General features: G+C 42.3%; 1 protein-coding gene across 3 annotated transcripts in view; it reads right to left on the reverse strand.

The window, feature by feature from the left end:
- Nucleotides 1-1081: 1081 nt before the first annotated feature.
- The window catches only part of crhr1 (corticotropin releasing hormone receptor 1), a 103126-nt gene continuing 88493 nt past the window's right edge, over nucleotides 1082-15714 (reverse strand). For all 3 annotated transcript variants that reach the window (XM_076997170.1, XM_076997171.1, XM_076997173.1), the window contains 7 exons: nucleotides 14570-14723; nucleotides 14252-14312; nucleotides 12696-12768; nucleotides 12406-12491; nucleotides 10498-10633; nucleotides 8298-8339; nucleotides 1082-2241 (listed from right to left, as the gene is read on the reverse strand). In XM_076997170.1, coding sequence (XP_076853285.1) covers nucleotides 2101-2241; nucleotides 8298-8339; nucleotides 10498-10633; nucleotides 12406-12491; nucleotides 12696-12768; nucleotides 14252-14312; nucleotides 14570-14723 — 693 coding nt within the window. In that variant the 3' untranslated portion in view covers nucleotides 1082-2100. The remainder of the gene's footprint in view (nucleotides 2242-8297; nucleotides 8340-10497; nucleotides 10634-12405; nucleotides 12492-12695; nucleotides 12769-14251; nucleotides 14313-14569; nucleotides 14724-15714) is intronic.

Below are 15714 nucleotides of genomic sequence, written 5' to 3' on the forward strand. Positions count from 1 at the left end.
GACCCTTATCACCGTGAATGAAGAGCTTCACACATGTTTACCATGGTCATGTTAAGGCTCACAGCTCACTGCAGGAGGGCAGTGCCAATCTGGGAGCCTTCTGTGTATTTCCCCTCTGAATGTGGACATTTAGTTTTTTAAAACACCCTCACAAACAAACACACGCGCGCGCACACACACACTGATTTGTTGTGACTTAAAAAAGCACTGTACTTAATTAACACGATAACATCTGTCCACAGTAATTGACATGTGTGTCATCTACCTGCACGAGTGCTGTGTGACAAATATCTCCCTGTGTTTGGTTTCTATACACAGTAGCCCGGTTTTACGCTGAGACAAGACCCGCTCACAACTGTCCACGTGTTTGATGCGGACAAGCTTTGTCCTCACATCCGCAATGACCTGTTTCTAAAGACATCTTCTTTTGTGTTCAACTTCTTGCGCTCTGTTCTAGGATCTACATCATAGACGTGCATATAGACCCGGATGACAATTGAATATGTTCACTTGAGTGTTAGTGTGGTGCTTCAAATTTGTGTTTAATAAGATAAACCGTTTGTTTGTCTGAGCTTCTGTAACGATTTGGTATGTTTGATTTTTGTTGTTTGTTTGCTGTTGTTGTTTGTATTGTATGTGTCCCCATCTAACCAGGAGGGGGAGCGTTTTATGCATGTTAAAGCATCCCTCTGGTCTCATCTGTAGGGTCTGCTCCAAAGGTGTGAAGTTCCCTGTCCAGATGAAGGAGACAGGAGACATCTAGAGCTAGTACTGAAACAAGATTCACCAGGAAGGCCTGATCTTCACCTTTTAAGAATTAAACACTTCGTTTGTTTAGTACTGCATGTGGACACAAATGTGTCTGCTTATTCACTAGAATGTGTATGGTCTCTTCTGTTGCAGAACAAATTGTTGCTTAGCATGTTCTGATCAGGGGAGCCTTCTTGACTATAAAACACAAGATGTTAAAGAATGTGATAAGAACACCTTAATTATAACAAGTCAGTTTTAAATGAAAGGACTGATTGCATGTTTATAAACAAAACACCATGGTGATACAGAATGTCTGCTTCATTTTCAGTAATGCTTCTAAAACTTTAATAATGCTTCTAAAACTTTAGTAATGTTTCTAAAACAATTTATTTTACAACACAGTTCGTGCCTTAGCATTTTATTGCCTTGGTTAATCTTACTTTTTAAGTTGCCTAATTGAAATATTTGAAGTTGGGACCTTTGAAGACTTGATGAGATGCTGTGATATGAAGAAAGCTGGAAGTTAATAAGCTTCCATGCCCTCTCTCTTTGATGACTGACTGACTGAATCTCTGAACCTAGGTTGACAGGGGCTCAGCGGGATGGGAATAAGTGTTTGTCTACAAATGTGAAATCAGTCAAAACATTAAAAGGCAGTAGTTTGAAAGTAGTTTGACAGGCGTTAGTCTTTGTATCCATTGCACACATACCCATAGTGACATACTCTGCTTCTGAAGTGCTCCTGTAACAGCAAATTCCCCCAAAAGGAAAATCAGCGAGAGCTTGGTGATTTATCACCTACCACATATTGTCACATGTGCAGAGTGCCAATAGAGCGAGCGTCTGAGTTTGACCAGTACTTTTATGTGAACCTTCAGGGAGGTTAGACGTGCTTCTCCTCCCAGCTCATGCCCTTCCTCTCCGGGTGGGCAGCTCTGCCTGGGAATCCATGCAAGCAGTGCAGTGTCCTGCTGTGTGGATTACGGACGGAAGGGCTGACCAGGTGAAATGAAAAAAGCCAATTAAACTTTGATCATTTTCTACTTCACAGACTCCACTGTTGTGTTTCCCTTGAAGTCTGGCCTCCTGTGATCTGCGTCAGTTTGACCTCTTTACATCTTGCTCCTTCCACCGTTCGCGAGTCTTTACCTCAGATTGGTGCCCCGTCTGAGGAGGGTTCTCCAGTCAAAGGCCTCGTACCCTGTTTGGACTGCAGCTGTTCCCTGGGTTTGCTGAGGGACCAGAGGGTTAGCTGGAGTAAGTGAGGGGAGCTAGCGCTGGGTCTGGGGTGTAGCTCTGTAGGAGATGGGGTCTGTCTAACGGTCTGGTGGTTGGGATCGCATGGGATCAGACAGCCGACGACTGTTTGATGCTGTGGAAGCTGACGCGGGTGGGGGAGGTGGGGATCGACATGGCACGCGCCACCCGTGCTCGGATGGAGTGCTTGTCCTGCCAGCGGTGCCAACGCTTCCTGACGGCTGAACGCACCTGCGGAGAGAGACGGAAAGGAGTTGGCTCCAGTGTCCTCCGTCGGCGCTGAAGTATTGCACAGAATGATCCACAACACAGAATGATCAACATTTGCATCTCAGTTCTTTTGGGAACAAGTTTGGAACATGGCAGGTACTAACTCAAAGTATGATTACACATAATTGAAACACGAGGAACCATAAATGAAGAACGCGGAAGAAAACAAAAACTTCCAGTATTACTTCCAGGAGACAGAGTGATATTCCTGGAACTTTCTGGAGTTTCTATTTTCCCTTGTAACTACAGTTCTGAAGACATTAAAAGCATTAAAAGTTTACCATTCTCTCAAACGTCCTACATGGAGTGAGTTCTAAAACCAATTAACCTTGTCAGAGTGCCACACATGCTTGGAAACTAGAGAAAGAAAAGGTGTCAGGCCTATACACCTTGAACTTGGGTGGCTTTTAAAGAAAGAACTCATTGTGCTTTTTCTTCTTTGGACGTAATAAACAAAGATAGTTGAATTAAACAAAATCCCTCCAGCTCAGAAAGGCAAACAGAGACTATGAGGTCTCAATCTAGCTAAAGGCAACTATGGTGATTTAGGGGGTTTAGGTAGACCTAGATGAGTAAGGTCTAGTTTCCCAGACTGCCTCCTAGAGCCAAATTGTGACTTACATGAAATAAACACATGCTGCTTACATTATCACAAAAATTGTGCACTTTAATTATATCATATGAGCATGTAAATAACTGTAATAAGTGGTTAATTCTGGAGGGGGGGATGACATTAATGGGTGGATTATGACTGGGAGTGACTGTTTTGCCTCATGATAAAATAACTAAAGTGATTGACTGTTTGGCTCATAACAAAATCCACAATTATAAAAGCACCTAGTGAGCACCAGAAATATAGTATCCCTGCTGAGCCCAATAAAGGCCTGAGGGAATATTTCAAAGTCCCGTGGGCATATTTAATTTTTGGTGAGCTGTTTAACGTACTGCAAGAATAAACTCCACCGAGTGATTTATTTTATTTTTGTTTTTGAAAAAGGCACTCATACCAGGAGCTCTTATAAGAATTATTATTTCATGCCTCTGTATAAACACTTCTTGCTATATTTGATGTGTATTAGAGTTTACCTGTGATATTTTGATACATTAAATCTCACTTATTAAGGGCAGAAACCATATAACATCACACTTGAAGGTGCTGAGAGGGAAAGCAGTGGCTAAGATACTGGTCTAAGCAGAGTAATCTCTTCCTCTTCACCATACTGAAGCAAATAAACTAGCAGGATCATGTCGGTTAAGATGTAAAAGAGAAAATGCATAAAAGATCATATACATATCTAAATCAAAAATTTTAATTCTCAAGGGTCCAAGGTGAAGGAGAAAAATCCACGAAGTTTCAGGGTTTATTTATTTATTTAGGCTTTTTGGATTGCATTAGTTTCCTATACCAAGTCGAAGAAAATGTCAGCTTAATTTCCATGTGACCTTTAAACGTGTCCTTAGCTCTTGTGGTTGTGACATGTGATCTGATGATCCTGTTCTCTATTGGGAAGAGATGGCTGACAGATATGTAGGCAAGTAGATGTTGCTTCTCTTGGTAATGATACCCTTTTACTGTGATTTGTGACCAGTTTGGTCACCTTTTCTTAGGAAATTAGGCAAGTTAAATAAGAAGGCAAAAAGCCGTCTTTTGTCATGATATAGTTAAATTCACTTAACATTCAATCCATCGATACACATGCACAAAGTCCAAATAATTTATCATTCAGATATCTGATACATTCTGGTGTTTAGTAAGAAGTAACCATGGTAACTATATTTACAGGATTGTCCAGGATCAGTGACATGTAGTAGTATCACACACAGACACTGAAAGGTTTATCTTAGTCAAAGCCACAGCTTTTAAAAATGTTTCTGGAAAACGAGCATAGGAAGTTAACTTGATGTCTGTCTGCAGTTCTGTGTAAATGTATCATGGTTGTCTAACCCTAACCCCAGTGAAACGAGAAACACCAAAAATATTGATGTAGTAGTTGATTGTGTATTCTTTTGATTGTTTTTGACAAGAGAAATGTCTCTGTCAGGCCTCTGGATTGATTTGGGATAAAGATTCATACTGTGATGTTAGCAAAACCAAGAGGCATGGCTTCAAACCACTGAACCTGCCTGTACTAATTAGAGGAAGAAGGTCCTGGGTTCTGGATTAGTGCAGTTATTTCTGTGCAATTTCATATGGAGCAAGAGCAGATGGGGCATTTGTTCATAGCTGTAGTAATTATCTGGGCAATATACCAGGTTCAACTTGGCTATGAGAGCTGATTAGCACAAACCTGCAGAGTACACTGATTGTTGGGTCGGATGTACGTCAGATTACATTTTCACCCCAAATGAACAGTTCCATAGTTCGTCTGGGACTGGACCGAGACCACCTCCTCTCATGGATCTTTGGGACTGGACTGAGACCACCTCCTCTCATGGATCTTTGGGACTGGACTGAGACCACCTCCTCTCATGGATCTTTGGGACTGGACTGAGACCACCTCCTCTCATGGGTCTTTGGGACTGGACTGAGACCACCTCCTCTCATGGGTCTTTGGGACTGGACAGAGTCCACCTCCTCTCATGGGTCTTTGGGACTGGACTGAGACCACCTCATCTCATGGGTCTTTGGGACTGGACTGAGACCACCTCATCTCATGGGTCTTTGGGACTGGACTGAGACCACCTCATCTCATGGGTCTTTGGGACTGGCCCGAGACCACCTCCTCTCATGGGTCTTTGGGACTGGCCCGAAACCACCTCCTCTCATGGGTCTTTGGGACTGGACTGAGTCCACCTCCTTTCATGGGTCTTTGGGACTGGCCCGAGACCACCTCCTCTCATGGGTCTTTGGGACTGGCCCAAGACCACCTCCTCTCATGGGTCTTTGGGACTGGCCCGAGACCACCTCCTCTCATGGGTCTTTGGGACTGGCCCGAGACCACCTCCTCTCATGGGTCTTTGGGACTGGACTGAGACCACCTCTTCTCATGGGTCCTAGTGCAGTAGTTTTGGTTCACCTCTGAGTGTAATTAATGCATTCACACGTGCCCAAATTGCACAAAGGGTGAACACAAGCGTGTCTGATCTAAACAGAGTCAAGGTGTGAAAACAATCTAAATTATTTATAGAACAACAATAAGTTTCTTTGGTCTTAAAAAAAATAACAGACTTTACTTTAATGTGTCTACTTTAATGTAGCCATCTAGCTGTGGGCACTTAAGGTTGTGGGCACTTAAGGTTGCATAATTAAACTTTGTTTAACTCTTTATAAGTCAAGTGAATCTATTAAAACAGATTGGTTTGTTTAAGCCAAGTTTCTCATAGTCCTGACATATCAAAGTGCCAAAAAGTGTAACTTGTCTACAGCAGCAATAACACAATTGCAGCAAGTCACTATTTGATTTTAGCTATGGTACTGACCATCTCACCCAGGTAAATCTAGACTAACCCATCTAAACTGAATGTTCTGTGTTCTGTGAACTATTTTTTGTAAAACATTGCACAGAAACTAAAATGTTCTGAATGCTGACTCATATATATCTGGATGAATCAGCAATAATGCCTGATCCTGGTTCAGATGTATCACTGCCTCGACTGTCAGCTGTTTAGTTTACTGTTAGCCACAGCACTAATGTAGCATCTTTCCTTAACCGCTCCTGCTTGCATCATATATGCTTGTTCACCTCAGACTACAATGACCTGCAGGACTGAGAAACTATACAAACTGTTGTATAGTTGCTGTTGCTGTTGGTGATGCTCTTTAATCAGTGAGCTGCAGTAAAAAAGACGTGTTCTCGCCCTCTCAAAAGGCATCATCTCAGTAAATCAATGACAAAGATGTCATTGTAATAAATTTCAACCCGCGTCTCTGCTTTTCATCTTGCTCAGCACGCCTCCCGGAGGTGGGGGGTGGGGGTGTTAGTGGTGGTGTCGGGACTTGGGGGGGGGGGGGGGGTGTTTTGCGAGAGTCCTTTAAGCAGTTTCCCCTGCCGGTCACTGGAGTGCAACCTGAAACTCTCAACCTTGTCTTGGTGGCTCTTTTGCAAACGGGTCAGAAACAGGCAGCAACACTCTCAAGGCTGATCTACATGGTTTTCCTGCAAATGGCAGCGGTAAATTAACAAACAAATATGGCAGGAGCGGAACACTTTCCAATGGCTTATATAAGCATTCAGAATCAGCCTGACATAATCAATTACCATAGAAAGACAGGAAGAGCCCGTCTCTATGTGGTACTGGGAGGAGCTATTCCTTCACCATCAGCAGGCACTTGTAGTTAATCTCAGTGAGAGTCAATGAGCTTGACAGTTCATCAGGAGTATTTTACAGTGGCCTTGGGAGGATTTGCCCAATAAAATAAGCCAAGACAAGATTCATAGATTCTCTTGTGGTGGTTAAATATTTGATTTGAGCAGATCCAGGAGAGGCAATGGTGTCTAATGCGGGCTGTTTGTCAGCAGCAGTGCTTTGGTGTGCATGGATAATGAGCTCCTGCTGGGAGATGAGGCATGGTAATGGACCACTACAGGGATCAGGTGATCAAGCTGACGTTTTCCTTCATAATCCTCTGACGGAGGGCAGATGTTGGGTATCATGTGCAAGTGTGCGAAAATTAGATCTAGAACGTATGAACCGAAGGGGCACATCTGCCAGAGAACAATACATATCGTTCACATAAGTGAAAAGATGAGGAAAATGTTTTTTTGTTATAAATTGAGAACGTTTCAACTCATTTCAGGTGTTTCAAGTGCAGTGTTGATTCCGTTAAATAGTCTAGCATGACGCCATAAGACACCAATAGTTTATTGGCAACTGAATAATTATGCTTAATAATTATGCTTAATTTTATAAGCTTGGTTTTAAGCTTTATTGGTGTTATAATAAAGTTTACATGATTCTTTGAAGATAAAACACCATATCTTAATTTTGCTGTTTGTCATTAACTTATTTAAACACAATGTAAATGTACCAGAGAACACCAATCTCTGGTATCCCCACCCTTGTAACATCACTTCTAATAAACAACTACAAATCCATGTGGAAAACATGCAGAGTTTGCCTGGGTTGTTACTTCAGTCAATGTGTCAATTGAATCAATAGCAAATCCGACAATAGACGATTGTAAATGAGCCATTAGAATTAGTCACTACTAAGCTGTTTCAGACTTGTTACTGTTTGTCACCAACCTGTTCTTTCTCTTTGTCCTTTGTTACATCATAATAGAACTCTTTCAGCATGTGCTGATATGGTGTCGGACCGTGAGCAGCAGACCACATTTTGTGCCTTGTCATCTTGACTCAAGGCTGATATTGTTGGCAAAGATACTGAGGGTAGCTTGTATTTCAGAGCGTACTGCTTTGCTGAAGGTTATGGGAACTTGTCAGTGATATCACTGATGCTGACATCTTGTCTCCCTTCACAGCATGGTCGAGGACGTGTATCGGCATGCTGTTTTTTGATTTTATATTACAATTTACATTTGACAGTGACCTCAGATCAAACGCATACCATATTTTTTACATTGGATTGTTCATCTGATTAGATCGGTTACCAAACCACACGAGCCAGTAAGGAATGGAAGTGTAGATCCTCTCTGTAATTGTTACTCTGGGGCATTTGCAGTGTGGGCGTTTCAATATAAAGCAGGATGTTGAGACAGAGCTGGAAACTGTATAACTCAAACCAGATCTTGCCCTTGCAAGGATAAATATCGTATGAATGGTCAATTTTTCTTGGTATTAACTGTTACACTATTGACTACCATTGAGTTGGTTGGGGGAGGGGCGGCTAACCGAGTGCGATCATATCGATTGGCCAGGTCTGGCAGATGGAATGGACGCTGGTCAAATTCCCCTGGGCTGCTTGCACTGCACTTCAGCAAGTCGGCTTCGAGTGCACTTTGAGCATGCGCCTCCCTAGGGCACGCAGGGGAGGACACGCTTCTCCTGTTCTACACTGCAAGCAGTTGGTTACGGAAAGGAAGAGGAGCGGAGGAGAAACCAAAGGGGTTTACTTACTTCACTGTTCAGGAAGCAATAAAAGACAGACACGAAGAAGCCCTGAGGAGAAAGACAGAAAAAGATATATTTTATAACTTTGACATGCATTTATTGTGCAGCATAAGCATTCAATAAGCAATCAGAGCACACGTTTCATGTTTCACATGAGTTGCATCTTGTTTAAAGGTTTGTAAACTGTTTTAGTGCAACGGTTGTACTGTGCTGTAGGAGGGCCGCTGTGGTAGGAAAGTGCCATTGGTTGAAGAATTCAACCCAGAATGCCATGTTCTATAATACATTGCACAGCCTTCATGGCTTGGTCACTGGGTCTTATATAATGCTTTCCTGACATGTCTGAAGTAATATTCTATCTCAAAGTGACTTCCCTGGGGCCCTTTAAATTTCTTTTTAGAGAGTGAGAGGAGACAGTATCAGGGAGAAGAGGCTTTTTTTCATACAATGCATTGTAAAAAAAAATATATCATAATCATTTATTTTAAGGCAACAAAAAGATATATATAAAAAAATCAAAATATGTAAAGAAAAAGAAAACTACACACGTAATTATAAAGAGACCAAATCAAATATCTCTTCAGTACTTCAAAAATGAACAAGGACACACTTGTGAACCCCCGATGTGAACCTCCGTGACACCGCTGACTGGGAGTGAGTGAGTTACAATGCAATTGTAGGAGTTGGTTCACATAAGCCATGTCAAAAGAACCAGGAGCCTTTTGTCTGAAATTATAAGATGCAAGCATTTCTAAAGTAATTTCTGTATTAATATAGTATATAGAGTTTCCACAATGGCAGCTTATCTTGTCCTGTCTGTCACTATAGTGATAATAATAAACATTCCACCTCTGAAAGTAGTTTTTAAGAGATATATTTGATTCTGTGTGGACCACACAGCCGAGCTAGAACAGCTTCAACTCTTCAGGGAAGGCTGTCCACAAGGTTTAGGAGAGTGCTTAAGGGGATATCTGACCATTCTTCCAGAAGCGCATTTGTGAGGTCACATACTGATGTTGGACGAGAAGGCCCGGCTCTCAGTCTCCGCTCTAATTCATCCCGTGTTCTATCAGGTTGAGGTCAGGACTCTGTGCAGGCCAGTCAAGTTCATCCACACCAGACTCTACCATCCATGTCTTTAAGGACTTTGCTTTGTGCACTGGTGCACAGTCATGTTGGAAGTGGAAGGGACCAGCTTCAAACTGTTCCCACAAAGTTGGGAGCATGGAATTTTCCAAAATGTCTTGGTTTGCTGAAGCATTCAGAGTTCCTTTCACTGGAACTAAGAGGCCAAGCCCAGATCCTGATAAACAACCCCTACACCATAATCCCCCCTCCACCAAACTTTACACTTGGCACAATGCAGTCAGACAAGTACCGTTCTCCTGGCAAGTGCCAAACCCAGAATCATTCATCAGATTGCCAGATGGAGAAGCGTGATTCATCACTCCAGAGAACACACCTCCCCTGCTCTAGAGTCCAGTTGCAGCGTGCTTTACACCACTGCGTCCGACGCTTTGCACTTGGTGATGTATGGCTTGGATGCAGCTACTAGACCATGGAGACCCATTCCATGAAGCTCTCTGCGCACTGTTCTTGAGCTAATCTGAAGGCCACATGAAGTTTGCATGTTTGTAGTGATTAACTCTGCAGAAAGTTGGTGATCTCTTAGCACTATGCGCTTCAGCATCCACTGACCCCGGTCCGTCAGTTTATGTGGTCTACCACTTCATGGCTGACTTGCTGTCATTCCCAAACACTTCAGTTTTCTTATAATACAGCTGACTGTTGACTGTGGAATATTTAGGAGGGAGGAGATCTCACGACTGGATTTGTTGCACAGGTGGCATCCTATCACAGTTCCACGCTGGAATTCACTGGGCTTCTAAGAGCGACCCATTCTTTCACAAATGTTTGTAAAAACATTTTGAACATTTGATTTTGATGGAATCACTTGGATGAGTGAGTGAATACCTTTGGCAATATGGTGTGTGTGTGTGTGTGTATATATATATATATATATATATATATATATTATACTACAGTGAATTATACTACAGTGCATATGTAAATCGGTTTTCCCCCTTTTTGGCCTGGAGAACCAGCTTTTATCTTTTCATTGATGAAAACCTCTGATCCTGCAAACCAGCATAAAGCAGATTCCCCTTACTGCCAGAAATGGGACCTGTGCAGTGCTGTCGCTCACCTGAAAAGACTCGAGGAATGAATTAAAATAGATGAAAACGATCTGGGAGATCTCATCCTCTCCAGGGTTGACGAAGAACAGCATGTAGGTGATCCCCAGGAGTGGGAGCAGAACCAGCGTGGCCTTCACTGCTTTCCTGCAGGAGGAGGAGATTTAATTAAAAACACCGTCACGCTCCAGTTCAGCCTGAGTTATTCAGAGTCCAACGTCAATCACTTTGAGGCCGAAGTTTATATGCGGTCATGTGACTTTTGCTGAGGTTCACGGTATTCTGTCCTGCCAATTTGACATGCTCAATTTTTTTCCTCCGCAGATTTTAATAGCGCATAGTTACCTAATTAATTAATTCAGAATGCAGTTCCAGTGGTGAATCTTAATCTGGTTATGCAGAAACTGCTCTACATGATGTTCAAGTTGGCCAATGGTGGCATGTGAGCCTCCTGAACACAAACTAAAGTGAGACACGGCGGAGGTGTTTCACTGCACCAGCCCAGGTTGGAGGGCGAGATGGGCGTGTCCACCAGACACCCGTCACTTCCTTCTGTCTGACAGGCAACACCCCCCGCCCCCCCTCCTCCAGCCCAGGTGCTGCTATAGTGCAGATGAGCCATTCTAATTCAAAGCCACTGTGGGAGGGGCTCTCGGGGTAGAATGTTTGGGGGGGGGGTGGGGAGGGGGGCGTGCATGTAGCAGTATGATGGGGGGTCAGGAACACTCCAGTGTGGTGTTGTTCTGATATGTATTTACATTCAACTTGATTATACCTTTGTTCATGGATTTCAGTAGCTTTACGCTGTTATTTATAAGCCTAATCATAGAGGTTGACTTGGAATACAGTGATTAATTTACAGTAGTATCAATAGTAATTTATATATCCTTAACATATCATTGGGTATTGCAATTAGCAAGACAACAAGACTATAATCAATCAGTCATTAATTAAAGAGACAATCAACAAGGACAGGTTAATCAATAGGGAAAATGTTGCAATGTCAGCTTCACGGAAGCTGTAAAATCATTTATGAATGATCCAGTCAAATTACATAGGATTAATCTATCATCCAGTGTGAGCAGGCGATGATAAGGACTGGTATAATGCTCTTCATCAGTGATATTATGCTGATACATATTAATAACATAGAAAAAACACTGTGCTTTCTTTTGCCTGGGGTTAATAAACAAATATCTTTTGAGAACATATATAACTTAGTATTGTGTCCCATAAATCATGTATAATATGTCATGTATCATTATGCATGCTGTTGTAGTTCTGAAGGCAGTGTAAATTCATATAATGGAGATGTTTTTGACACAAGGAAAAGTTCTAAGACATTTGACCATAAATACAGTAAAGTATAAAGTATACGACAAAGTACAAAGTTGTAACGCAGCGTATGCTGCAGAACGAGGAGGTGGACACACGCTGAGGAGAGCGAGATTTAATGAAGGGAAGTCCAAACTCAGGGTGGAAAAGGAGGGCACGGGTCAGATCTTCAAGGGAGTCCGAACATGAAACACGTAGCGACATACGAAACACAAGGAGTACTCACAAAACCAGGCAGGGAAACAGAACAGGCAGGAACAAACGCTATAGCGGACAATAGAACAAATTGAGCAAACTCATGAGGATCATAAAACACAAAACAACAGAGATCGCAAACTTCACAAAATAACCTACAAGGGACAAGGGAAACACCTGGACTATAAATACACAGAACTTACAAGATGCAGGTGGAAACACTGACCACATGGGTGTGGCAACCCATGGGAAACCATGGAAACAGACAAACGAGACACGTATACTTGCACAGAGCCGTTTATGCAATGGTCAGCAAGAAGATTCCGTGCGGATTAGCGGTGTCTGTGCTGAGCTCGGATGGTCTCGGCCGACCCAGGTACGTGCCTCACCTGTACTGGATGGTCTCAGAGGTGGTGGAGGCCCTCAGCTTCGTCATCAGGATTCTCACAATGTTGAAGAGGAAAATGAAGTTGATCTACGAGAAGGAGGAAGTGAAAGAGAAGCGTGGAGCGGGTGGTTGTTAAGACAGAGCCCTGCTATGAACGCTGGTGGTGAGTGAAAGCACAGTTAAGCTGCAGCACAGCTGTGATGGCCATTACACTAAAGGGAATCACAGCCCATTTTTCTGTGGCGCTAAATGGGAGCTTTGCGGCTAGTTTCTGTTTGTGCTGTGGCTCACCAGAAGGACCAGAATCATGGGGCCCTGGTAGATGTAGTCGGTGTAAACACCAGCCCTCTTCCCAAACCAGCACCTGCAGATGCACAGAAGAAAAGCTCGGTGATCTGTTTTTCATTTTCTGACTGCATTCAGGAGATTCTCAAATGCATGTGCCAATTCCCTGGGCAGCCTGTGTGGTTCGGTTCAACACAGGATTAGGACAGAGGTTAGATATGGCTTATCTAAAATTAAGTTCAACAAAGACAATGAATATTATATAGTAAAGATCACCTAAAAAACAAACAGAACAGCCGTCTGAAGGACAAATTAAAGAAGCAGATCAAGGGGTCTGTCCCTTGGGCAGAGAAACTCCAGATCCTGCAGTCTGCACAGCTGTTGGCAGGATCAAGCCTCTGTGTGTGTGTGTGTGTGTGTGTGTGTGTGTGTGTGTGTGTGTGTGTGTGTGTGTGTGTGTGTGTGTGTGTGTGTGTGAGTGAGTGAGTGAGAGAGAGAGAGAGAGAGAGAGAGAGAGAGAGAGAGAGAGAGAGAGAGAGAGAGAGAGAGAGAGAGAGAGAGAGAGAGAGAGAGAGAGAGAGAGAGAGAGAGAGAAAATAAGCAGAGAAGGTTTGAGCAGACAAGCATTATTTGTGGGAGTGATTTTCACGGTTTGGGAAGGGCAGATTCACAGGTTCATCCAGTTACAGGCTGAACAAGAATGCACCATATGTCTGGGTGACTGTTGTGTGTGCTTGTGGGTCATGTCCCCAGCATGCGGCCAGTAAAACAACTGACTGGCAGTTAAAGACTGTGAAATAAAGACTGAACGGTCACGCATGCTGACGATCTAGTGGAGTTACAGGCCATCTTTAAGCCCTAACTGCACTTCATTAATATGACCTATGTGAGAAACAAACCTGTGTGTCTTTAGACAGGCCTGGTCCTGGGAGGGGGAGCTAGAGCTACACTGAAGATGCTCTTTGCTGGAGGTTCCAGTATTAAAAGTGGAGGAAAAAGTGTTTCAGCATCTGTGTGATGACTACTGTTTGTTCTGTCAGGGATTAGGAAGAGGACGAAAAATGTTCAAAGGCTTTGATGCTCATGTGATTTGGGATATAAAGAACTCTTTATGAAAAAAATATCACTACGATACAAACGTCTCACTGATGTTCAAGATTGAATTAGAAAAACGTGACTAGCAACCTTTACTTTTATAATCACATTTATTTACGTGAATAGTACAAACTGTAATGTATTTAAGCTGTGTACAAACATGTTCTTGTTAACTCAGAATGAACAGAACAGTGTGGTTCAAATACCGATGCCAAACTCAGCAATGCTGAAGACAGTAACAATTAATATTGCGTTCTCAGAGTGCAATTATAGATAAACCTGCAATAACCTTCAGGACAGAATAATTGAATCTTTATTGTAGACTGGAAGAGAGTTTTGTATGTGTGTGTGTGAGTGTGTGTGTGTCTGTGTTTGTGTATGTGCAACCATGCATATACGTGTATGTGCGAGAGATAGAGAGAGTGAAATGTAGAGACCGGGGGAACTCAAGCATGAAGGGTACTTACTTTTCATTGTCGTAGTACAGCTTACCGATAGCCCAAGCAACAATGATAGGAAAGGGGATACCTGAGAAAAACAAAACAAATCAAATGTCACCATCCTGACATCACCATCGATGCTCATGAATAATACAATTAATGCAGTGAAAGTACTGCAAGCCCTAATTTTCCACACACTTCTAAAAGGTTCATAAATATAGTATCGTTAAGTCAGAAACATCACCAGTTTCATCTGTGTCTCGTAACTTGAGTTCAGAGCGATGCTCTCCATAAACTCCCGTTTGTGGCTAAGTCACTAGCGTGAAGGTGGAGGGCGAGACTCACACCAGCCGATACAGATGAACATCCACTTCCTCAGTTTGTCGGTGGAGTACGTCAGCACTATGGCCGTGTGGAGGTAGCAGCCCTCACCAAACATCCAGAAAAAGTTGGTCACATGGAAGTAGTTATATGCTGCTGTGACCAGCCTACACCAGATCTGATGATATGAGAGAGAGACAGAGAGAGAGAGAGAGAGATGACATGAAGCCTTCCTTAAAGACTATTCAGTGAAGATAACACTTTAGAGCAAAACCACAACTCTTTTATATATTTTATAATGTCATTAAAATGGACTTTTAAAAAATAGAACATTACAAACAAAATGTTTCGAGTACAATACTAGTACTATACACTTTTGGAGTTTGCACTGTAATGATGAAATTGACCTTTATCACATTTTGACAGTATATTTAGATAGCTGTATATGATGTGTCAGCATGTTATATTTTATTATAGCTAATTATTTTACGAGGTACTGAATGGTAAATGAATGTTTTAGCAATTTGCCTTGTGCTAGTCATGGTTAGAGGTCGGTTCACCTACCAAAAAAACTGAAAACTGAAATTGCCCTTGTGGCAATATGCTGACAATACATGAATGATTCCTTTAGTAGTAGATTCGTAATATGTGTGAAAAGTATGTACTGAAATCAATGACACTCAGGGATCTGTGCGCACGTTTTACTGCAGGTGTGTGTATGTGGTGTCTGTGAGAGAAAAGAAGGACTCTTCAACACTTTACAGGACAAGAGAGGCTTCCAGAAAGTTCAAAAACAGGCTTTCAAATGAATCCAATTATGCTCCAAGCGTAATGGACTGAATTCTAAACTCAGCTTGAATTAATCTTACTTTGCTCCAAACTGAACAGGGCCAAGGAGCTGCTACCTTTTACGTTAGAAGCAATATACTTGCACACAGCTTGCTTCCTGTCTTGAATTAGAGGATTTAAATGCTTAAAAGAAACTGAAATTGCTTTAATTACCAAGAAGTACAAGTGTTTAACTGTTTCCAAACCTTGATGTAAAAGCCCTCAATAGTAATTCATCACAAGGAGCTGTTAGAAAGGGAAACACACATGCATTCTAGTGAATCTGTTTTCAACAGCCCACTGATCAAGATTATCTATTATATGCTTTTACCGAAATTGTA

The sequence above is a fragment of the Brachyhypopomus gauderio genome, chromosome 2, assembly GCF_052324685.1.
Source record: "Brachyhypopomus gauderio isolate BG-103 chromosome 2, BGAUD_0.2, whole genome shotgun sequence".
NCBI lineage: Eukaryota > Metazoa > Chordata > Actinopteri > Gymnotiformes > Hypopomidae > Brachyhypopomus > Brachyhypopomus gauderio.